The sequence below is a fragment of the Lipophrys pholis genome (assembly GCF_963383615.2).
Source record: "Lipophrys pholis genome assembly, chromosome: 22".
In the NCBI taxonomy this organism is placed as follows: Eukaryota; Metazoa; Chordata; class Actinopteri; order Blenniiformes; family Blenniidae; genus Lipophrys; species Lipophrys pholis.
In genome coordinates this window covers 12928722-12953470 of record NC_137644.1, presented here as the reverse complement: position 1 = coordinate 12953470, position 24749 = coordinate 12928722, and the positions used below count along the sequence as shown (strand labels likewise).

The following is a 24749-nucleotide window of genomic DNA, read 5'->3' as shown; positions in this document are numbered from 1 at the left end:
CCCCCCCCACATGAAGTGTCCTTGAGCAAGATGCACAAATTGCTCCCAATGGATGGAGTGAGTACCTCCTCCCTTCTGCCTCCCTTGGTGTGTGAATGAGTGAACATGAATAACACTGCAATCTGCTTTGGGGACTGCTCAAACGGTGGAAAAGCGCTATGTAAGTGAAATCCATGCAATCCATTCATGCGCATGATGTTTTGCACAGAAATATACAAATTCCTCAGGGGATGACACCTCTCTCCATTATTTACTGAACTTGTGGTCCAATAAATGATTTTGTTGTATCTAGTGTTCAACTCTCAGTGCTATTGTAAGATCATACAACATGTTTGACAGGGGCAGTGATTTGGTGAGTGGCAGCCACAATGATGGAGCAATTTTCAGCATTTTCTGGAAGTTTTTTCCACCACTGGGTGTCACGCTCCTCTTGGCCCGCGAGCTCACCGCTGATTGGCCGCGGCGGCGGCGTCACGCAGTACGTAGCTCGGTAACGCCCCGCGCTTTCCCAGCATGCAGCGGGTGATGTCTGAGGAAAGATGGCGGAAGGAGGAGCGGCGGATCTGGATACCCAGAGAGGGGAGGTCGCGGCGCTGCTGAAAACACAGCTGAGAAAGGGAGACACATGGTGAGGGCCGAGCTGAATTCCGCCAAAAGATGCGGCGCGGCTGTCGGCCGGCTTTGCCGAGGCTGTCAGTGAGAAAGGCCGGCGGACGGGCCGTGTTGACAGTCCGGTCTCAGCTAGCTATCGGTAGCCTGTCAGCTTCATGTGTGACAGCTCGGCAGGCTAGCGGCGCTAAAGCTAACACCAACTGGTAGACTTTTGTGATAAACCTTGAGCCCCCATATCTACTCTGTGAGTTCTACCCTGATGGATATATTCGCTGCTATCTCAATAGTTACTCACTTTTACTCCGATGACACGCTATTGAGGCTCCACTGCTCTGGCCAGTTAGCGTGCTAACGGCTATGTGGCTAGTTAACCGACGCTCCGAGTGGTCCGCCAGTCAGCGGGTTCATCCGTCGACTTCAGCAGGGCGGAGTCGGAAAAGAACCACCTGTCAAAATCGTAGAGCCAGCTGGCTAGGCTTGTAGCAACCTGAACTCAACTCGGTGTCAGGGAAGCTAAAGTTACATATGTCAGTTTGTAAACGTTTGTTACATATGTCAGTTTGTAAACGTTTGCCTCCCTGAGTCCCATTTGATGACAGTACAGTAGATTGTTTTTCTACCTGAAAACTTCTCACAACCTTTGGTCAACCTGTCAGCTGATATGATTCCGGATTCCTTCTTCACAGGTACCTTGTGGATAGTCACTGGTTCAAGCAGTGGAAGAAATATGTGGGATTTGACAGTTGGGACAAATACCAGATGGGTGATCAGAATGTCTACCCAGGTCCAGTTGATAACTCTGGTCTTCTCAGAGGTAAGATTACTACTGGTTCATTCTAGTCAACTTGAAATAATGTCGTAACGTGGGCTTCTTTTTCTGGAAGTAGCAACAGAGTGAAGAGGGAAAAAAAACAAACCCCGAGCATTGTTTGTTTACTCTATTGAGTTGCCCTTTTGGGAGTGGGGATTCATAGAAAGCGCTCCAGCATTTTCTTTGTGTGTTTTGTGTCGTTTGAGACAGTCAGAGCAGAGTCAGTGGTGTAAGTCGTAACCTATTGAATGCACTTTGTAACTCCCTACTCTTTCTCCATCATTTAGATGGGGACGTCTTGGCAATCAAGGAGCACCTCATTGATGAGTTGGACTACATCCTTGTTCCGACAGAAGGCTGGAATAAACTTGTCAGCTGGTATGGGCTGTCAGAGGGGCAGGAGCCAATCGCTCGTAAGGTAAGCGTTCAGATATTACCTAAAGGGATTTAATATGTTTTTTTGTGACAATATTTGTGGCTATGGTGTGCATTGTGTCATGTGCAGAACATGTTCTCCCTAATAGTGTTATTTTATAATATGCAAGATGTAGAAGACAGTTTTAAAAAGGGAGTTGAGCCTGTGATGATTATTTTAAATGTCATGATAAGAAAGTCTTGGGTACAACAATTTGTAACACTTTGTCATGTTTGCCTGCATGCTGCAAGTAGCGAAGTTTGGATTGAAAAGTTGAACTTGTAGATCAGTCAGATCGGCAAAGATACTCTGGGGAAACTACACAACATAGGTCTTATGAATGGGATATTTATATGTCATTAAAAATAAGTGACAGTGATGGTGGACTGTCAACTGTCAAGACATCCATCCATCCATTTTCTCCCGCTTATCCGTTTCCAGATCACGGGGGTGGCAGTCTGAGCACTGTCACCCAGATCACATTGCACCGATTAAGAACCTTTCCTGCGAGTGGTGAGCCCACAGGAAGGTGGCGCCTGGCGTGGGACATGAACCCACTACCTTGAGATTGCGAGTCTCATGCTCTACCAACTGAGCTAGCCGGGGTCAACAAAGACATTCCAGTCTCAAACTGCAGTTATTTATTTTAAGATTGTTGAGTTTGAAGTAACTCCCATCTGTGAAAAAGTTTTCATGTTGTCAGCTCCAACTTAGCAGGGTCGGCCATATCAAGCCCCCCATTTCAAATCTTGCCAGTCATTGCATTATGGCTGCTGGAAGAGGTTCCTCTTCCCCTTCCGTTTCAATCATTCTCTCTCTCGTTCTTTCTCCCCCTTTTATTGACCCTCCCCTTTTGCCATGTATGTCTCGGGATGTATCGGGTGGCGGCAGGGTTTCTATTTTCAGGCAACGTTCTAGATGACTGAAAAGCTACATGGAGCGATCTGCGAGACACAACATGCAGGAGGTTCATTATTAGTTTTTCTCTTACTTCATGTCTTTGCTTCTGTTTGACAGCCTGGGGAGTGTGGGGCGGGGGGGGGGGGGTTAACGATCGATTATAAAAAGGATTTAGGATTGTAGCGACTCGCCGCTACGGTTCCTTATGCAGTCCTCTTTTGGTCTGCTTGCCAACAGTGGCGGAGTGCGCCTACGTCCTTGTTTTTTGAAGTGGAGGAATGCCGGCTGAGGTCACTCTGAGAGAAGCAGCGTGAAAGCTTGTGAGAGCATAGCCAGTATGGGAGGAGGGGGTGTGGGTGGGGTGACGGTTCTGACTCGGCTTTGATTCGAGAAATTCTGCTATCGAGTTTGCCGACGAGTTGGACTTTTGCTCTGAGCCTAGAAACACATGAGTGTTGTACTGAGGGGCATCACTGGCCCACCGGTAAATTTGTTTTTTTGGGGTTAGGGAGGGGTGTACGGTAAATCGGAAGCCCTGTGTGCATGACGGTCACAGTTCTCTGGGACATTTGTGAAATTGCTACTGCTTGTATACATGTGTGTTGGAGGGGCTCAGCGGCGAAATAAATAGGCCGAGACCCCTCAGCTGTTTCCACGAGGTGCTGCTAATTTAGGCACTTCACTCTGACTCTGTTCCTATCGGGACACTAGACGAGTGACAAGCAGGGCAGCGGTCGCTACTTTTGTTTTCCCATTGAAAGAGAAACTAGCTCAACCCACAACTTGATGTTACAGTTTTGTTTTTGCAATGAAACTTAAATCTGGGAAATGGAAACCTAAAGGTGTTTGTTTGGCTGAGAGTTTTTTTTTTTTTTTTTTTTTTTTTGGTCTGGACCAACAAGAGCCTGTGCTGTCATCTCACATTGAGGCTTGTACAAGTAAAACAGGGGGCAGCAGAGACCTATCTTTGACTTTGTCCAGAACACAGCCTGTACTTTCATGGAATCTGTACCTTTTATTGTTTATAAAGTAATAAAAAAAATGTTTTGTTGGATGTACTTTTCAGTTACCCATGTGTGTTTTGTAAAGGTGACTGAAGAAATACTTGGTTAGATGAAATTAATATGAACAGTTTTTAATGTGGCATTGTTGTTGCAGGTGGTGGAACAGGGTATGTTTGTGAAGCACTGCAAGGTGGAGGTGTACCTGACAGAGCTGAAGCTCTGCGAAGACAGCAACATGGACAATGTCATCACCAGACGCTTCAGTAAAGCTGACACAATAGGTACGTACGAGGGAGTCGCCTCACATGAACTGGAAGCAATTCAATTGCATTTAGTTCCCAATGTAGGGTTTCAATTTTCAAATTGTACAATTTAAGTGTTTTTGTTCTGTAAACTACTCCATATATTTTGTGTGTAGCTGCCATTCTGTACAGAAAAGCTATATGGATGATGGATTATCCCCCTGTATAAATTATCCATACTGCTTTTATTACTAAAGTGTCGTCTGAATAACGTTTTACACTACTTAGTGTTTTAGAGACATTTATTGGCACTATCTGACCCTCTAATTCAAGGGTTTTGGACATTTGGCACGTGAGCTAAACCTGGCCAACCAAATGCTCCATTCCGGCCTACATGCTGAAATTCTAAAGTGTGAGAAATGACATAGAAAGCATTAACTACAATTTTTCAATTAAATATAACTATTCCTAATTTTCCAAACTTGCTAACAAAATTCCTTTCCCCCCAAAAGTTCATTAAACGTACATAAACTTATCCATATTTAAAGGTTGCTTTATCGGTTTTTTCCCCAATTGGCTCAACTGATATGAAACATGGCTGCATGTGTGCCCTCTGAACTAAAGTGGATTAAAGTAATAGGATTTGCCAGATACTTCTCATGAAACTTGATTTCCCTACACAGGTTGCCATTCAAAGAGAACAATAAAGGTTCTCAGTGATAAACTCGTCCTTTGTTGTTAAAATGTGGCTTATCTTTTCGTACCATACCTTCATGGGTTCCACAGTGCTCTGGACATGACACTGATATGTCTGCTGATAATTTGCAGACATGATTGAGAAGGAAATGAGGAAGCTGTTCAGCATCCCCGATGAGAAGGAGACCCGGCTGTGGAACAGGTACATGAGCAACACGTTTGAGCCTCTCAACAAACCTGACAGCACCATCCAGGACGCCGGCCTCTACCAAGGACAGGTAGGACCTTTAGTAATCTCACCTGACACAATGTTATAGCTTTGTGGATGACCAAAAAAAGCACATAGTAAGTGAAGGCAAAATGCAATGTTGACTCCAAAGCTCAACACTGAAAATGTGACTGGCAATGAATGAAAACTAAATGTATCTGAGTGGAGGTCAAGGAAACCTCTCCCTATCTGCCTTGTCTCAATCTGCAATCGGTGAACATCCTTCTCAGGCAACAAAAACTCAATGCTCTTGGCATTTGTGATGATTTTCTCCTTTGCTTTACTGTTAAAGTCTTTATTATTTTGTTATTACTGTCTACATATAGAAATACCCTGATATGAGCAGGTTGAAATAGAAAAACTCAAAAAATTTCAGAATTAAACTTGGAATATTTAAATCAGGTTTTTCGAGACTCGGTGCAGTCGCTGACTGTCAAGCAGCCACCAGTAGTCTTCCAAGTCTTCCACTCAGCTGCACTTTGTAAGCTGCTTAAAATGTGCATGTACGTCCGGGCATCCACCTGGCTCTGTGCGGATTAATTTAGACACCTGGCTGTGTGGAGATCACAGAATCAACCCATTGTTTCACCAGATCGACGAGCATCGGACAAATCCTCCCTCCGTGTTACAGCAGATAACATCCATCCAGCTCCCTGTCCTTCCCTATTAGAAACAACCGCAGTATGATTGAACCTGAACCTTCCATCGACATGTCAATGTGTTTTCTGTAAATGTGTCATTCATTAAACTCAGAATATATATATATATATATATATATATAGAAACTAAATGGAACTCTTTCAAAAAAAAGCCGTGTTCAGTTTCTGTACATCAGACAATGGGATACAAACAGGTTTTTTTCGTTAAAGAAGCAGATGGAGTCCTCTTTTCTCTCTCCTGCAGGTTCTTGTTATAGAGCAGAAGAATGAGGATGGCTCATGGCCTCGAGGCTCCACGGCACCCAAGTGAGTGAAAAGCACATCCCCTGGCTTGTATTTCTCTGTTGAGTCGCAGGAGTTATCGCCACAGACCTGGAATTCAATTTCCACACTGCTCAAACACCACTGTTTTACTACCGAATTTCCACAAGATTACACCCATGCAGTGTAATACCTAAATGCGTAGGACTGCATGTGGTATGTGTGTGTGTGGGGGGGGGTAAAGTAACATGGGATGTAGCGCCCCTTTCCCTTCATGCCATTGGAAATAGCAGCATTGAATGTGTAGCTATCAGAGTTTTTCTGCTATGTCACTGCAGCATCCTCGAAAGTCTCGTCCCTCTACAACTTCTCCTCAGTCTTTTTGCTCGACCTTTTGTTGCTGACATGCCACTCCGTTTATTTTATCTCATTCCAGTTTGATTTGACACTCACACACCTGCTGGAACAGCTCTTTTATTTTCTATTCTAACTCATGATCTATTCTTTATCTTTTGAAGGTCATCTGGTGCTTCCAATCTCTCTGCTTTGCCAAAGATCTCGCCTTCATCTCTCACAAACAATCATAACAGCAGCTTCAACAGCAGGAAGTAAGGAGTAGTTGTGGGTTGAATAGCCGAGGGGTGGGGTTTGAATGCCAACAGCCAGAGATGGAGCCCGAGGTTTAACACAGCAGGCCTCCCTGTAAACCTGGCTGAAAAATTCCAGTTGTTTCGGCCCATGAAGTTGGATGAAATGTTTCGGCAAAATGATGCAATTTCAGTTTGTAGATTTTGTCTGAGCTCCGTTTCAGCACCATTTGCATTCATTCCACGTTTCAGTCATACTTGGTGAAGCGGTTTACAGCATGGCACCATAAAGTTCATCAAACATAGATGAAGGTCTATCTCTGGCTGTGAGTTTAAGCGATCTCCTGATGATGCGGACTCAGCTGCAGGAGCTGACTGCATGGAGGGGGTCGGAGTTTACGTGGGATCGATCTTTTTGAATTGCCTGTATTGACAGCAGTGCTCTCTAGAAGTGGTTCCTTCCATCAGATTTTTAAATCGGTGACGCTGAGCAAGAGTTGCATGATGTTGGTCTGTTTCCGTTATCTTCAGCTGTATTCAGAATGACTTAAAGCCTCTACATACTTGGCAAGAAAATATTTCCTGCAGCTTGTATTAACCTTGTAAGACTAAAAAATAATTTTTCTTGCCATTTGTATCCACCTTTTATTGTTTTGGTAAAGTTCATTAATTGATCCAAATGAGTCTAAACTAAATTAAACATAATTCATCAAACATATCTCATTGGTCCAACTTTTGGACGATTAAATGCAGATGTACATATGTTGGGAGTTTATAGGTAACATAAAAATGTATTCAAGATTTTGACCCCACAAAAACACCCACGTTCAAGAGTTTTAGAAATATTGTAGGTAAGCGCAAAGTCTTTCAATGACCTTCAGCTTTATGGTTACACAGGCCAAACTCCCTCCGTCATGTGTCTGGTGCCAGTTGATCCCCAAATAAAAGGAAAGAATCCATAAATTTAACAATTTCCATTCTTATTCCATTTCCTGTTTGATGATGACTTAAGCTGAACCGTCATACGGTTTGACCACGTACGTCTTCAGCTTCATCACCGGTTTCTCCGGACCAGATTCATTGTTCTGGTATCTCAGTGTCCTTATGTAAAACCAGCAGATACCTCTGTGAATAACTAAATCTCAGCATATGCTCAGTCATTCAGCTCTTGTGCAGGAATATATTTAGATGTTATCTTTTCTCATTCTGTTTCTGAAGTGTTTGACAACCTTTTGATTTACTGCAATTTGGGAGCGTTGCTGTCAGCCATGTTGCAAGAGAGCACTGCTTCGCTGTGGGGTGGAGCTGTACTCCCTCTGCTGTCCTATAAGACTTCACTCTTCCCTGCTTCCACCTAATGTGTGTGATTTACCGCATGCAGGAGTGTGTCTGTCTCTTTGAGTGAGTGTGTGCGTGTGTGTGTGTGTGTTTGTTTCTTGGCTATAGACGCTGTCGCATTTGTTAATACTGTTGGAATGCAGAAGTAGCCCCAAGCTCGGGCCACCCAAGAATCGATATTGAGGGAAATCAGCTTTTTTTTTTTTTTTCTCCCCTGATGATCAGTGGCTCTACAGTAGAAGGCAGATTCACTCAGAATATTTAAAGGTCGTCTTGAACTGAAGTTCCACATTTCCATCCGACAGCTCAGTGTTACAGCAGTTGCATCTTCCTCTGCGTAGTATTGGTCGATGGTGGAATGAATAAAGTGGGTGAGTTCGGGGAAATTGGAGCCTCGGTCCCAGCAGCTCCCCTGTCCCTGATTCACTCTAGTGCTGGTGCCGTCTTTTCCTTTGAATTATGCATGCAGCTGCATTTTTTTCCCCCCCTCCTCATATGAAGTGTTCCCATATTACATAACACTTGTCTTTTTGATTTTGCGGTTTCGGCACCGTCTGTTGAGCTGTGGTAGCGACGCTTTGTAACAGCAGTTAAGTGTCACAGACTTGGAGGTGGCGTCTCCTGATTCTGATCCTTTTTTCCCCTCTGGCTCTTCATATCTGATGCTCCGTCTACCTCTCTCCCCCGAGCTCATTGCCATGCACAGGTTGCGCAGTTGTAAGTGACCTTCAGAATGCATTTCATCTGCTCCCGCTCCTCATCGCCCGCCTCTACGCACACTGCCCTCTGTGATAAGACCAACCCCTTCCCTGGGTTTTACTTTATTTATTTAGAGCCTCCCCTTTTTAAAGCGCACATGCAGACCGCCATGGCATATTAAAGAGGAGGAGGGTGGGACAGTCAAAGTGTGATTTACTCAGGACACTTGCTTAGAGTGTCATTGGGTGCATTTTTAACAGCAACGGAGGGAAAGAAATTTGTGTGTTAGTGTGTCGCAGTGAGGGAAAACACAGTTGAATGCGTGTGGCACTACAAGATAAGGGAATAAATGATGTGTCGGCATAACATGTTAATGTTTATGCGAGAGATACTGAGAGAGCCGGGTCTGTGAATACTGCAGCCTCAGCTGGATGCAGTGGATCAGCTGCTCCCTCCATCCCCATCCTCTTCTGTCAGCCCCCCCCACCCCTCAAACTGTCTGCCCCTCCCCCCCATTCTCTCTGCTTCTACCTCCCTCCCTCCCTCTTTCTCTCTCTGTGCACCTCTAGCTTCAGTAGCAGTAGTCTTGAGCATCCTTGCTGCTGTCGCTGCTATAAATATCTGCTGGTAGCCGTAGAGCGGCAGAGAGCAGCAGGCAGGCCAGAGGGAGGAGCAGAGGACAGGACAGGACAGCATAGGACAGGGGGAAGGGATCCGAGGCGGAGAGGATAACAAGATGACCAGCGGCCGAGCTCGAAAAAGAAGAAGGGGCGAGAAAAGAAGAGGCGAGCTGCTGACTTAGCTTTAAGAAAGATTATGCACGTGTGTTTTTATGAATTCCTCGGTATGTGTGTTGGCCTGAGCTGGACTTACAAAAAGTCAAATTTAGGCCTGAACTTCATTGGGACTAAATTGAAACTCTTGCCGGATTGGGTGAGGATAACTCACCTGGACTGAACTGTGGAGACTTTGGACTTTGCTTACAACCTTCTTTAAAACTGAACTTCAAATGCGACCTCACTGAACCTCATCCAGGCTGCTGGTCGCGTAGTTTCGCGCGGACATGTGGGCCGGGGTGGAGCTGAGATGTCATGCTCCTGTGTTGCTGGTGGTGCCTGAGGCCTGAGGCGGTGGAGTTGGATAGCAGGAGGGTGGACCACCGTGTGCTGAACTGCGAGGCCACTACCCCCAACACCATTACTGCGGTTTCTCTTGACCAGTGGGAGCCAGAAACTACCAACTCTGCTTTGCCTGTTCCCCAGAGGTCTGCTGATAACTGCAGTTTGGGGAGGCCTACCTTAAAGCTTCTATTGATTATATGCAGTAGCTTTTTCTAATCTTGGTGCTGAGGTACAACTGCCCTTCATCTGCAGAAGTTTCAATTCCTGGGGACGACAGACCTGCATGTTTTTGATGTTCCTCTGCACCAGCACACCTGAGTCTGATTGCTAATGCCATCACAATCTAAAAAAAAAAACACGCCGCTCATTACAATCAGGTGTGTTGGTGGAGGTAGATGTTAAAAACTTGGATCAGGATTATACACATCTGTATCGGATGTTTCAGTGCCAAAGCACACACCCGAATCAGGTCGAGGGGACTGCGAATGGATTAAAAATGTTGGGGAGCTGCACCAAAATGACCAGGACTTAAAAACACTCCTTAACAGCAGCAATCATTTTTTTTTTTTTTATGGGGTGGATGAGAGTATCAGTAAAATCTGCAGCTGTCTTCTTGTTTTAGTCTTTTTACTGTTTTGAAAGTAAATGGTTCACTTTCTATGCATATGTATTCATGTCATAGTGCTGTTTACTAGATTCATTACTTTTACTTCCCTGTCTAACCCGTCCTTGTGTTTGTGTTTTTGTTTGGCTACGCAGTGTGAAGAACTCGAGCTACAGCTTACCGTCCTACCACCCCTACAGCAACAGCTATGACTACTCCGACCAGAGTAGGCCGAGCGAGCGGTCAGGCCTCTGTGGACTCTCCAATCTGGGCAACACCTGTTTCATGAACTCTGCTGTGCAGGTAACAAGCGACTAGGCAGCGTCAGCATCTTTGGAGAGTCATATCGACTCGTTTAAACCTCAAGCTTTATGTAGTGAGCTCGCAAGAATTGGAATAAGTGACGTTGGAACGTACGAATGGACTTTGCACAAAGTTTACATGTGTTCTAATTGTGCAGTTTGCCCATGGAGATACTGAGATAGCAGTGAGAAAAAAAGGAAACTAACATTAACTTTCATGCCATGGAGTTTTAATATTTTTTCTGTAATCTGTTTATCCTCTTGCATCACTAAACCATCTTTTTAATCTAGTTACCAATCTGTATTCATACTTAAATGTCAAGGCAGCGGTGGCATAAATGTCTGAAATGTCTGATTTATGAGTGACCTGAATCCAGCTGATCTTCTTCTTCTCTCTCTTTTTTTTTTATACCTCTTTTGTCTCAGTGTTTAAGCAATATCCCTCCACTCACGGAGTACTTCCTTAAAGACAAGTACACAGACGAGCTGAATGAGGACAACCCGCTGGGCATGAAGGGGGAGATTGCCAGAGCCTACGCCGAGCTTATTAAGCAGCTGTGGTCGGGCAAATTCAGCTACGTCACACCAAGGCCTTTCAAGGTGATTTATTACATGGGGAAATAATGTAGAAATGTGAAAACAGCTTTTTTTTTTTTCTTCTGCTGCATGTTCCCTGCAGACTTGTATACTTTGGAGGGAATGTTTGCCGTCATTATTCTCGGTTTTGACAAGTTGACCTGAGCGGTCTGACTGCATAGCACCGGGTTGTTTGTGGAGCAGCCACACTGTGCAAATCTGCAACGTGTCATAAGCTGGTAATAAATCATCCTGAATGAATGTATAGAACTTTATTGGATCTAAAGGTTAAATAGGTAACTATTGTGAAGATTGTATTTATAGGAAATGCTGCACAAGTAAACAAATATATTTAGAAGAGAACAAAAATGGATTTAGTCCTTTTCACATTTTTTAGGAGGCAAAATGCACATCTACATTTTTTCCTTTTTGCCTTCTGCTTTTCTTTTGCATTGGAATTTAAAAGAAAAAACTGATACAATTGTGTGTTTTTTTTTACCAAAAAGACCCAGGTGGGCCGCTTCGCACCCCAGTTCTCAGGCTACCAGCAGCAGGACTCGCATGAGCTTCTGGCTTTCCTTCTTGACGGCCTTCACGAGGATTTGAACCGCATCAGGAAGAAGCCCTACATCCAGCTTAAGGATGCTAATGGGCGACCTGATAAGGTGAGAACCAACAGCTGATGGGTTTTGGTATAAAACAGAGTCTTAGTAAAGGCAATGATTATTGAAATGTTTACATTTTAAGACGTCACGTTTGCTCTCACTTTTAACGATTAGTTTTTGTTCTGCGGTCACTTCCAGGTTGTCGCAGAAGAAGCGTGGGAGAACCACATTAAAAGAAATGACTCCATCATCGTGGACATCTTCCACGGCCTGTTCAAGTCCACTCTAGTGTGTCCTGTGTGCGCCAAGATCTCGGTGACCTTCGATCCGTTCTGCTACTTGACCCTTCCACTTCCCATGAAGAAGGAGCGGACGTTAGAGGTTTACTTAGTCAGACTGGATCCTCTGGCCAAACCCACACAGGTAATTACCGACTGCTCCAGTTACCATGCTTAGAACTTTGACACAATGATGTTGTGGGAACACAGTGAGCAGTAGTCTTCTTCTGTTTTGTTGTTATTGCAGTACAAGCTGACGGTTCCAAAGGTGGGCTACATCTCTGACCTGTGTACCTCCCTCTCCACCCTGTCTGGAGTCCCTGCTGAAAAGGTATAAACCTCACAGTCGGCTCCGCTCTGTGCAATAACTCGGCCTATTGTGAGCCATCACACTTATGATGCTGACAACTCCTTGGACAGTACAACCCAAAATAGTCCAGTCCCTTTTCAACTGTCTCCTCCAAAGCTGCAGCAGCGAGCGAGTTAGATCGCATCTTTTTCATGTGAATTATGGGAGGATAACAAAAAGCAGAAAGAGACTCTAAATCATCAACGTATCCTGACAAGCATTTATGTTTGTTCCAGCATGAATATATTTCATTGAGCGATCTGTTTTTATTTATGTCTGTTAACCATTTCTGATCGTCTCTTGGCTTCCAGATGATTGTGACCGATATCTACAATCACCGCTTCCACCGAATCTTTGCCACCAACGAAAACCTCAGCAGCATCATGGAACGAGACGACATCTATGTGTGAGTGTCGTCGGTTATTTCTTCTCTGATCGTCACGTTACTGAAATCATGATAACCGAACTGTAGGCAAATTGCTGGCTCGTAAGGTTTTTCCCAATAATCGAAAGTTTTAGTCATTATTCATGAAGTGATTAAATAAATTTCAGCCTTACTGAGGATCAGCCAGCTTTAGTTCTTGAAGAGGGATCACCTCCTGTTTTTGCATTATTCATACAAAATAATGTTTGTTCAGCGATTTAAGGTTTGTAGGTTGAAATCGGAAGGTTTCCTCCAGCTTTTCGTCAGCGGGTTACTCAGTTATCTGCAGTTGGTGTTCTTCTCAAACAACCTCCAGAGCGGTAACGACACTGGACTGCTTGTTCATACCCGTTTCATTAATGGACTTGCATTCTCCACATTTCAATCTGCAGCTTCGAGGTGGCAGTAAACCGAGTGGAGGACACAGACCACGTAGTAATCCCAGTGCATTTGAGGGAAAAGTACAAACAGTCGGGTTATAATCACACCAGCACGCCACTGTTCGGACAGCCTTTCCTCATCGCCGTCCCCAGAACCCTGAGTGAAGACAAACTCTACAACATGCTGCTGCTGCGCCTCTGGTAGGTTTGCCGTCAGACACTCAGGGAATTCCGTGAAAGTTGCCCTGATGCCATTCTGAATGAGTTTTGTGCTTGCAGTCGGTTTGTGAGATCTTCTGTGGAGGAAGATGAGGAGGACTGTGAAGAGACGCAGCCATCCAAACAACACACTGTCAATGGTAATGCCACTAATGGAGTCCTGGAGGAGGGGTCGCCAAGTGAGTGCACCGTCACAGCATTGTTCTTTTTTCCCCTCATTATCACCATTCAGCGTTTGTTCAGAGACAACTTCTTACTCTTGGCTTTTTTCTGCCTTCTTCCAGGTGAGATGGAGACCGACGAGCAGGACGACGAGTCGAGCCAGGATCAGGAGCTGCCCTCGGAGAACGACAACAGCCAATCGGAGGATTCTGTGGGCGGGGACAACGAGCTGGAGAACGGCGTGGTCGGCCCTACGAACTCCACCAAAGGCCAGCAGACAGCTGGGCACAACAGAAAGAGACTATTTACATTCCAGTTCAACAACATGGGCAAAACGGACTTCTCGCTCATCAAGGAGGACACGAGGCAGATCCGCTTTGACGAGGGACACCTCCGACTTAGCGGTAGGTAATCTTGAGTACAATGTATTCGTTTGTTGTAAGCAAGAAGTACAGTGTAGTTTAGTTGGCGCATAGAACAAGACAGAAATATGTTAGTTTTCTGACCGATAGTCAAGGTAAAACAAGTAGAAGAATCGAATAGTGGGAAGCAAATGTTAAAAAACGGACATGATTTGTGTGTTTAACAGACCGCTCGTATCTCTCTTTGGACTGGGAGCCGGAGATCAAGAAGAAATACTTTGATGAAACTGTTGTAGAGGTAAAACTGTTTTTTTATTTTTTTTAATGAATACACTGTCTCCACTACAGTTTATATGTTGCAAGGTAGATCTTTTAGCAGTTACTTATCAGTGTGGAGCAAAGGCAGCTTTATGTCTTTTTAATTCACCACTGCGACCCAAACGAGAGCAGCAGCTTGAAGTGATACTTTCAGTTCTATGAGTAGATATTTGGTCAGTATTGAAGCACCAAACTGGTTCTATGAAGTAGAAAATCTCCTAATCATGTAGAAACGTGTTGTGAAAGGAGTGATTTGATAAATAAGGTCATCTACGTGTAGTTCAGCGTGGTAAAGTTGTGAAAAGAGTGTCTGACTTGGATTTCAGGACTTCAACAAGCACGAGAGCATGGAGTACAAACCTCAGAAAAAGGCTTTTTTCAAGCTGAAGGACTGCATCGAACTGTTTACCACTATGGAGAAACTGGGAGCCGAGGACCCCTGGTGAGAAAACCCCTCCGTCGCAACATCAAAACGAGTTACGAGCAAGTTGAGAGGCCAGCCGCCGAAGCACGGGCAGCCCCGCTCTGCATGTGGGAACATGACCGTGTGTCTGCTCCCGCAGGTACTGTCCAAGCTGTAAGCAGCATCAACAGGCAACGAAAAAGCTGGACCTGTGGTCGCTGCCGCCGGTGCTGGTGGTCCATCTTAAACGCTTCTCTTACAGCCGCTACATGAGGGACAAGCTGGACTCGCTCGTTGACTTCCCGCTCAGGTACACACCCAGAGGAAAAAAAAAAGCTGTTTTATCACCTACATAGATTTTACTGCGTCGTATCTATTGTTTCTGTTTTTCCCTGCAAATCCACAAAGGGTCGTCCACACATGGCGCTGAAGCTGCAGATTCACAATACAAACACAGATGCAGTTTATTGTGACATCCTGTGATATGTGGTTTCAGATTTAATAGTCAATTTTATGAATGAATATACTCTGTTCTATGGAAAGATCAGTCTTTTAAATTGAAAGGATGCATTTTTAAAGTATTTAGTTTGTTGAAGTAGTGAACGGATTGAAAACTACACGTTATAATTGAATGCAATTTTTTTTCCCTGCAGAGATCTGGACATGTCTGAATTCTTGATTAACCCCAACGCCGGACCCTGTCGCTACGACCTCATCGCTGTATCAAACCACTACGGCGGGATGGGCGGGGGCCACTGTAAGTCACATTAACAGTATTTATAGTCTTCTCACTTCCCAACACAGAACTGTCACTGTCTTTTAGCTGCTTCTTCAGAGGCTATGTACATATTTCTCACTAACGAGCTTGATGTTCTCATCAGTCACTGTCGGTGTTTGAGGCTCCTTGTTAAAAGCAGCGGATCACAGGCAGCCGACAGCAGGAGTCTGGCCCGCGCTTAAAAAGAAACTCATGCGCTTCAAGCTGTTTGAGAAAAAAAATAAACAAATAATAATAATAATTTCTATTTGGTTTGGACTGTTGCGTTGCCAGAATTGTTTACAGACTTGTGTTTTGAATTTAGCTTTCAGGGATTGCCTTTGGATTTACAAACTGTATGATTGTGTTTTATTCTCACAAACTCTTCAGTGATCGAAACAAAACGCAGTCAAACATAGAAAAACCATCCGAGTGCGAATCCATATGATTCTGTCCTGCAGCATTTCAGATGTCTTTTTGTGATCGGTCGAGCAAAGGCGTTTTGTTGTTCGTGCATCAACGTCTTTTTTTTTTTAGGACATTTGACTGAACTCTTATCATCCAATTTGACTTTATGTTCAGATTGTTGTCAGTTTTGGTTGTAATTGTTTGGCTTTTGTGAAAATACAGACGTTTTCATCACAACAAAGAAAAACTTTCAAGTTCAAATTTGAAGCTTACTGAGGGACTATTTTCCCGCTCAGGCCTTTCAGAGTGTAAATTGAGCTGCATGCGGCTCCTGAACTAAAATGTGTTTGACGGCTGAACATGATTTAACACTGAGACGGTGCTGCCGTTACATTTTGTGAAAAAAGAAAAAGAAAATTGTGCCTGAACTTGAGCAGCGTTTTTCTCCAAGTAATAATTATTCTCATTCGTGTATCGGCAATCTCTTTTTCTTTGTTGACTCAGCGATTGATTAATGAATAATTTCACCTCCATTGACGCCATTTAATCCGGTTAAATCTCCTCAGATACCGCTTATGCCAAGAACAAAGACGACGACAAGTGGTACAACTACGACGACAGCAGCGTGTCGCCTGCCAACGAAGATCAGATCGTGGTGAGTGTCCTCATTTGCCAACGCCACTGGCTTCGCTCCTACTGTATATTCATCAAGCGGCACTTTGAGCCGGACGCAGAGCGCCGCTGTTTGACAGAGCGAAGAGCATTTCATCTTCACTTTCACTGGAATTAACGACGACGCTGCCAAACTATTTGATTCAATAGAGGTGGGCAACTGTGGCGAGACGGCGACGCTATGTAATATTAAACTGCTGTTTGAAGCGACAGAAGCCAGACGAGGGAGGAAAAGTAGAAACCTCTGTCCGCCTTATATAACCTCCCAAAGTTAATCTCACTCATTGTGATTTCTCTGGTTATAAGCGCCTCCTGAAATTGTTTTGTTTACTTTAGTATTTCTACTGTAAAGTCGGCACATGAAGTGTTTTTGGACCCGATTTACGGAGAACGTAAATAGAAGTTTTATTGATAAAAAGACTTCAAGCTGCAGAGTTACGGGACGAATCGAACACGAGAGAGTTGGATTCATTCATTGTTCATTTTTGACGAGTTGTCACCACATTGATCCCGAAACTTTCCCCGAATGGGAAGACGAGCCGTTATTTCTAGGTCCCGGGGGTTGGTTATAATGTACAGCTCGTGACGCGTCCTGTTCTTGTACGACTCATCCGACGCTGAATTCCAAACGTTTCCCTTGGAAAGGTGAACGGAGTTTGGTCTTTTGTCTGACATTTATTCGTCTCTGCAGTCCAAAGCTGGATACGTGCTGTTCTACCAGCGCCAGGACACCGTGAAAGGCACCGGCTACTTCGCCCTGGACCGCGAGGAGGAGGAGGAGGAGGAGGAGGAGGAGGAGGAGGAGGAAGAGGAGGGAGAGGAGGAGGAGAACGAAGGTGAGGAGAGACAGGAGAGGAAGAGCACCTCGTCCACTCAGGGGGCGTCTGCATCTGCGTCTGCGTCGGCCGCCGCGGCGGCTCAGAGCGACGAGGAGGACCCCAACGAGAACCGGCGGCGGAAAAACGACAACGAGCAGGAGGACGAAGAGGAGGAGGAGGAGGACGACGACGAAGAGGAGGAGGAGGAGGAACAGGCACCTAATCGAGACGTCGCCATGAAAACCAACTGATGTAAATGACGGGAATACACGGAAACAGAGCGAGAGACAGAGAGAGACAGAGAGAGAGAGAGAGAGAGAGAGAGAGAGAGAGAATGGGATCTTTCCATCCAAAGCCATATGGACACACTGCATGACGGCGGGCGCCGCCGGTCCCACCCAGCGGCTCGGACTCAGCCACTCGAGGGGCGGAGCCACTGCGGGGACCACGAGCTGCCGGGTTACACAACTCTCAGAAATCAGGGCCCTCCTCTGTGGCGGATCACTGCGTGCGAGTGTGTGTGCGCGTGTGTGTGTGTGTGCGTGCGTGTGTGAGTGAGTGTGTGTGTGTGAGACTCTGTGTGTCGCCACGTCCATTTGTTGTACGTCCGCTCACCTGAACGACGCCGCGGGATCGATTCGGAGCGAATCTCCCACTGCTTCTTCTTTCTGTTGCTGTTTTTTTTTTTTTTATATATATATACATATTATATTTTTTGAGAGCAATGCATTGTTGGCATATCGTTTTAAGTATCACCTCGATTTTGTAAATATTTTAAAAACACTGAATTAAACTGAGTTTTCATGAGGCGCTGAAACATTTTGAACTTGCACAATCACCAACCATCCACCCTTGTTTTTTTTTGTTTTTTTGTTTGTTTTTTTGTATTAATGCCAGACATACTGCAACTGTTAACGCAACTTTGTCTCTCAGAGGGTTTTTTCACACATAACTAAGCTTCAGAAGCTGCCTTTAGTGAGCCTGTCATGACTTGTGTCTACAATCGAGGCTTCTTCTAGAGAAGCGACACCCGTCGCCGTGTGGTTTTATAAAGTGTCAAACAGCCAAACTGTCCGAGCTTCGTGCTGCTGCTGCTACTGCTGATGCTCTGATTTAGCTTTTTTTCTTTTTTCTTTTCTTTTCTAGACGATCACGCTCCTGCTTTTTTTATTCTATTTGTGAGCTGGATAAGATCTTAGATCCTGTGTGTTTTAACTTTGGGGAAAACAGCCCAGCGGATTGTATTTTAGCAGCAAAAGTGCTTTAGGAAACACGGTTGTTAGAAGCACTCCGTCTTAAGTTAGCCGAGATCGTCTGCGTCGCGTCCCGCTCTTCATCTTCCTCCTCCTCGCCCCGAGGCGCTCCGGGATTAGGGACATCGGTGGTTCCGACTGGCGTCGGACGCGTCGTCTCGTGTCGGGGGGGATCACCTCGGCCTTAACTCCTGATCTCGGACCGGTCGCCTTTCTCTTTGCCGTCGAACCGTCTCTCCTCTCGGCGCAAAAAAAAAAAAGTATTTTATTTTATTTCTTTTTTCTTTTTTTTTGTTTCACCCTACAACCACGTCACCGAACCCACAAAAGGGCCAGAATGTACGCTGAATGGAATGAACACTGACCACATATTTGTGATCGATGCCTTTTCATTCATTTCTTTCCCTTTTTAAAAAAAAGTTGCTTGGTTTGGTTGAATGTGACGGGATTTGGGGTCTTTTGCCTTCGACATCGGCTCTATGAATTTCTGGGGATTAGCGATGGACTTCCTCCCTTTCCAGAATTGGGGGGGGGGGGGGGGGGGCAATACTGAAATCCGTGGGGTGAGTCTGCCTAAAAGGCCTTTCAGCTTTCAGGATCGTGAAACGGTGAGAATATTTCTTAGCAGGTCGTTGTAGGATATTCCTTCATCGACCTTTGGAGTGCTCCCCCCACCCCCCCCCCCCCCCCCCACCCCCCCATTGTAAACAGCATTAAGCTTACCTGTTGTTGCCTCAGAGTACTGGATGTGTAACAAGCCATTTCCGAGCGTCTCTGTGCTTCAACCACCCCCCCCCACTCCCAGCTTAGCGCTGCCTTGCTTTTGGGGCGACTCACCCCACCCTGACTGAGTGAAATGTGATTGCTACTACAGGCTTATACAATACTGTACATAAGAGTTCACTCTGTGAGTGCACATTTGATAAAAGTTTATTTATTTATATGTAAGCATTTAATAATAAACAGACGATATATTTAAAAGCGTGGCAAGACGGGGAGGGGGGGGGGGGGGGGGCGGGTGGTATGTGGCTTGAGCTCACATGTACACACTAGTTTGTGAAAAGTCTTGCCTGTGCTCTCGTCAGGGAGGGGATATTTTTTAAGGAAATCAAAAGGATGATTCTGTTTTGGGACTTTTTTTTTTTTTTTCTTTTTTAAATGTAAGAAGAAAAAAAAAGAAATCATCCAGACATCCTCGCATGACGGCATATTGGGGGTTTCCAGGTTTGGCTGCACTTGAGTTCACTTGGGTTTACATTTGAAATGTGCATGTGTATTTATACACAATCTTCAATAAAGTTGTGTAAAGCTTCCGGACGGTTCTGACCTGGTTTTTCTTCTCCCTGAACCTTTATTTTTGTTTCAAGACGTAGAAATGCAACTTGTCGATACGTTGGGGAGTGTGTTTTTTGTAAACCCCCTAAATGGCAATAGTCTTTTAATTTGAAATACATCGTAAGTCTTTTCATATAGTGTGTGAACTAACCTCTGAATGCAATAAATTCAGTTCTAAACGTCTAATTCATTTCCTTTTATCAGTGATGTAGTTGGGGAACCCCCTTGACCCCCCCAATCATATTTTTAATCTCAGTTTATTTACACTGAGGACTGTATTCCAGACTCGTCCTGTAACGACACTCTTTCATCTCCTTGACATCCACATTAAGATCGAAGCGTGCGCTTCTCCCCGTTTTATTTCCTTGTGGTGGGTGAGGAGGGGGGGAACACAGTGTTCTCTCCGGTTCTGAGGGTTCTCATGGCTGGGAGGTTCCCCGGGAACCAGCTCGTCCCCCAGCCACTCCCCCCCACCCCCAACCGATGGGAGGGAGGAGCTGGAAGACCCCGCTGTGTGCAGAGAGCGCATCACTCCCCAAGAAAAACCTGAACCCAGCGTTCTGCTGGAGCGGCGTTACATAACCCCGCACTAGAAACAAAGGCCGGCGTGGAAATGTCTATTACTTATTTCACATTCAGATTATTTATTGATTTTAAAAATTTTGGCAAAACTTTCATTATTAGACTGTTTTTATACATGAAAAGAGGAAAAAAAGTATAAATAATGACGGTCCCTCTCAACACGTCATTGAAACAAACTAAATATAAACCTTTATAGCAATAGTTATGATCGTAGTGAGGTATTTTCAAACAAAGTGAAAACAAGTGTGGAAATGAATTGGACCAACATCAATAATGTAAACTGGGGAAAAGAAATAAGACTTTCCCAACTGGTAAATTTCCCAGTTAAAAGCTGCATGAACACAGAGTTAAACTTTGACATAGTAATTCTGAATAAACAACAAAAAGAATTGATCAGTGTTTTTCACATTGATTAGAATATTGTAGCAAATATTTTGATTTAATTTACACCCTACGCCGGTGTAGCGCCAGCCCATAGGGGGCAGCAGAGGGCTTCAGGAGGGTGTCGCAGCCGGGAAATCTTGGCGCGGGGTCATGGGGATGCATTTTCCCAATATCACCTTTTTTTTTTTGCATTGATTTCTACCCCAAAATAAACATATAGTGCACACTTTTGTGAACTGTAAAACACAAACAAGCCGTCTCTCTATTTGCAGCATGGATGGTTTATACTGCCGCTTCTTAATTCTTTGTTACATCATCCAAATGTGTTCCTTTCAGAATAAAATCATCTGATAAACACACAAAAAAAAGACACCAATCGATAACGAGATCATCTTATATAATGTGAAAACTGGACATGAACCATGGTCTGCACGCGCTTGCACTGAGGCGAGCCGGAGCAGGCCGGGCCTTGCTGAGGAGGGTTTGCATGTTCTCCCTGTGCACGGCATCCATTCACAGTGCGCGTGAGGTGAATGTGAATGTTTGCCCTGCGGTGGCGCGTCCATCCCGGCTGACCCTGAACATGATGGATGGATGGATGAAGCAAAAAAAAAAAAAACAAGTTGTGCACGTGAGACTTGGTTCGCGCTCCGTGCGCCTCTCGCGCTAAGCTGCAACCGGAGAAATCACAAACATCAACAACGAGATTGTTATTACGACGGGATTACAGAGGTTGTATAAAGGGATCACCCGACAGTGATCTCTTAATCCATCACGAGACTGCACTAAATGTGACCAGCAGGTGGCGCACTCCGTCAGTTCCTCCCTCCCGGTCTGCTCATACGGGTCCGTGGAGGGGAGAAAGAAAAAGCAGTGAGAGTGAGACCTCCTGTTATTTCTCCATCTCTGCGCCCGTCCTGACGTTCCCCGCGAATTTTATCCACGCCGCGCGCTCCGCCACATCCACTCGTTTCCCACCACGAGCCCGACACGCAGCCCTCGTGTGCCGAGGCAGGGGGAACGGCGGGATGGAGGAAGAGGATGGAGGAGGACTGGGAAGAAGAAGAAGAGGGGATCTCGTCGAGTCCGCGTGGATGTGTGCGCCTTTCGGCGTCTCGGAGCGGATCTTGACGCGCGGACAACTTTTTTTCTGGTTTTTAGTGAGCGCGCGGCGGAGAGACTGAAGCAGACAACAATAGATTATAAAACAGACTGCTGCAGTTCGGCTGCAAGGTGAACCCGCTGAGTGAACACCCACCCGTCTCTTTTCACCCCCGCGTCTTTTCTCCAATCCAACCGAATCCTGCCCGTTTTCTTCTGGATTCTTTTTGTTTTGTCACTTTATTTGGACTTTTCTGTTTCGAGGCTGCAGTCATTCTCGTGTGACGCAAGCAAAAAAAAAAAAAAGAAAAATGCGATTTTCTGAAATTTTTCTTGAAAGTTTCTTAAATCCTACATGTGATTTGCTTCGAAATGTCAAATATTACAATGTTTGTTTGTGCTTTTTTCCACGTGCGTAACTAAAAAAAAATATATTTTTAAAATGTCTGAGCACTCGTATTGGATTAGTGCTGAATTGTTCCAAATGTAGTTGTAACACTTGAACTATTTGATGTTATTTTGATGTTTGTTTGTTTTTAAACAGCCACAGTGTCCATGATGGCTGGTTGTGGTCTGGCAGATGGATGAATGTTGCTGCGTCCTCACCTGCCATATGTCGTTTTTCACTGAGGTCATCTGAGGAGATCGAGTGTGCAGGAAAAAAAAAGGGGGGGGGGGGGGTTAAAAAAAAAAAAAAAGGTAAATGAGGTGTTGTTTCTCCCTCCTTTCGATGCTTTGGGTGGGGTTTCTGTCTCGCGCCTCGCCGCGGCACGGTTCCTTCTGGGGCGCACGCCATGTTTTTCGCCCCCCGTGCGCCCTTTTACGCACGGCGGGCAGGAGACCCGAGGGATCATCACGCCGCAGAACAAAAGAAGGTGCCAAGCGCTGGTTGAGGTAGTAGTTTGTGCTGTTGGTCGGGTTGACATATTGGCCCTTGTGGAGATGACTGCGCAATCTACTGCCTTGCCGGCGCTGGTGACTTGCAACAGGAGAAGAAAGTGGAGAAGATCCTGGACCCCCCCCATTCCCCCTATCCCACCCTACCGGACCTCACTGTGTTTGTAAACACTCGATGACGCGCTGATGGGATCATTAATACGCGTGATGATTGCACAAATCTGTACAAAGCTGGAAATCTTTTCACCCTCACAACTTTTCTTTTTTGTAGTAATAAAGTGATTTATATTAAAATGTCCCAAGTGATTTTTCTTCGACTTGTGTATTTAATTAATTCTCCAGCTTTCATTTCAGTGTTTCTATAAGTCAGGTGAACTTATTTTTTTTATTCCCGCCGGATTTCTCTTCTCAATCAACTAAAAAAAATAAAACAATATATATATAAAATAGTATTCCAGGTATTGAGGAAAGTAGTGATTTGTCAAGTTTGAATATAATTAAATTAAAACCCATTAGAACTGAATAATGTAAAGGTGATATCAGTGCAAAACCACCTGTGACAGTTGCAGGCTGATATTAACACCCAGGGAACTTAATGTTCCAGTTTCTCAGTAGCCAATGAACAGAAAGAGCCATCATATCAGTCTTCATGGATAAAACATATTTTAGCTGATCCAAGGATGAATTGGAGGTTTTGTTGATCTTTGTATACCATCAACGCAATATTTCGTCTAAAAGACGAAACATGTTCAACCTCCTCACACCAGCATTTTCTGATGAATTCAGTTTACTAAATGTGATATATGTGATATATGAGTACCTGTTGACCCCCCCCCCCCCCAAAAAAAAATAAAAAATCAGTAATTAGGTAATTCATTCATTCATTTTGCTGCACATTTCCTGTGTGACTGATGCAGCCACAATACAGGAAATCAATTTGGGATAATGGCTCCTGCTGATGACCTCAGCATCATTAGGAACCGTGAACGATTTGCCTGCGCCCACACTTTCCAGAGAAGTCCCCGTTTCCCCCTGCGAGACGTTTTGGAGATTCACCGAGCACTCTGCTCCTCTGCTGATGAAATCCCTCCGCTGCCCGCTCGCACTCTCCGACTAGTCTTCTGGAGTTGACCCATGTTTGTTAGTTCCTGCTCGCCCCGGCAAAGGGGAATACAAACAGCAGCGATATTGATCAGCGCCTTTGCTCTCCGCTTTGCTTAGCTTCTCCACATCGATTTGGACTTAGAGCGGAAATATTTGGGGAGAGATTGATTTTCGGGGCACTTAAATGTCAAGTAAAACTAAAGTTTCACCAAAAAATCAGACAAAGCATCTTTTTTTACATTAATCCGTCACATTTATTGTCTTTTTTTTGTTGTTTTTAAACTTCTGGGTAAGAAACACTGAAGGTAAACATTGCCGCTCTGCCCCTCAAAGTCAGAGTCGTACGAGGAAACATTAAAAATATGTTTGGTTTTCTTTTTCTTTTTTTTTTTTTGACTCGGTATATAAAATGTACAGTTCACATTCACAAACAGAGAGATTGAAGGGTTGCACAATGGCCACTTAAAAATGCTTTCCCACTGAGCTTCACACTTCCCCCTTCTGCTACAGAAAGAAAAAAAAAACTCTCCATCGCCTCACAGTTTCCCCAACCTTGCAGTGTAAGGTAGAAAAAAAAAAAACCAACAGCAATGACAACATTCACAATACAGCAACTTCAAAAAGATCTACAGTCGGACTGAAGGGACAAAGTAAAAGTCTTGAGAGCTTCCTGTACACTCCAGTCCTTTCTTGTATATCTACTCGTGTCGCGAAGACGACAAACCATCACGATGGTTGAACCTGAGTCGATGTGCAGCAGCTGGGTGGCACAATAGGATGAGAAAATTATAGATCATATTTCACATTCATCTAAGAGAAAAAGGCGTATTAATGACATAACAA

At 44.7% G+C, this 24749-nt stretch overlaps 1 protein-coding gene across 2 annotated transcripts; it reads left to right on the top strand.

Moving 5' to 3' along the window:
• Window positions 1-520: 520 nt before the first annotated feature.
• On the top strand, window positions 521-17631 carry usp15 (ubiquitin specific peptidase 15; the record flags this gene model as incomplete). 2 transcript variants are annotated; one of them, XM_080491745.1, is made up of 22 exons in its annotated part: window positions 521-628; window positions 1299-1426; window positions 1711-1841; window positions 3897-4023; window positions 4813-4958; window positions 5852-5913; window positions 6387-6476; window positions 10373-10520; window positions 10946-11119; window positions 11602-11760; window positions 11899-12123; window positions 12226-12309; window positions 12639-12733; window positions 13144-13332; window positions 13411-13529; window positions 13635-13916; window positions 14102-14172; window positions 14519-14634; window positions 14756-14905; window positions 15249-15352; window positions 16327-16415; window positions 17124-17631. In XM_080491745.1, 22 exons carry the CDS (start codon window positions 540-542, stop codon window positions 17499-17501), a joined length of 3156 nt encoding a protein of 1051 aa, XP_080347871.1. In that variant the 3' UTR covers window positions 17502-17631. The 2 variants fall into 2 exon arrangements, with proteins under 2 accessions (XP_080347871.1, XP_080347872.1); XM_080491746.1 differs by lacking the exon at window positions 6387-6476 and having other exon boundaries at window positions 540-628.
• Window positions 17632-24749: the final 7118 nt, after the last annotated feature.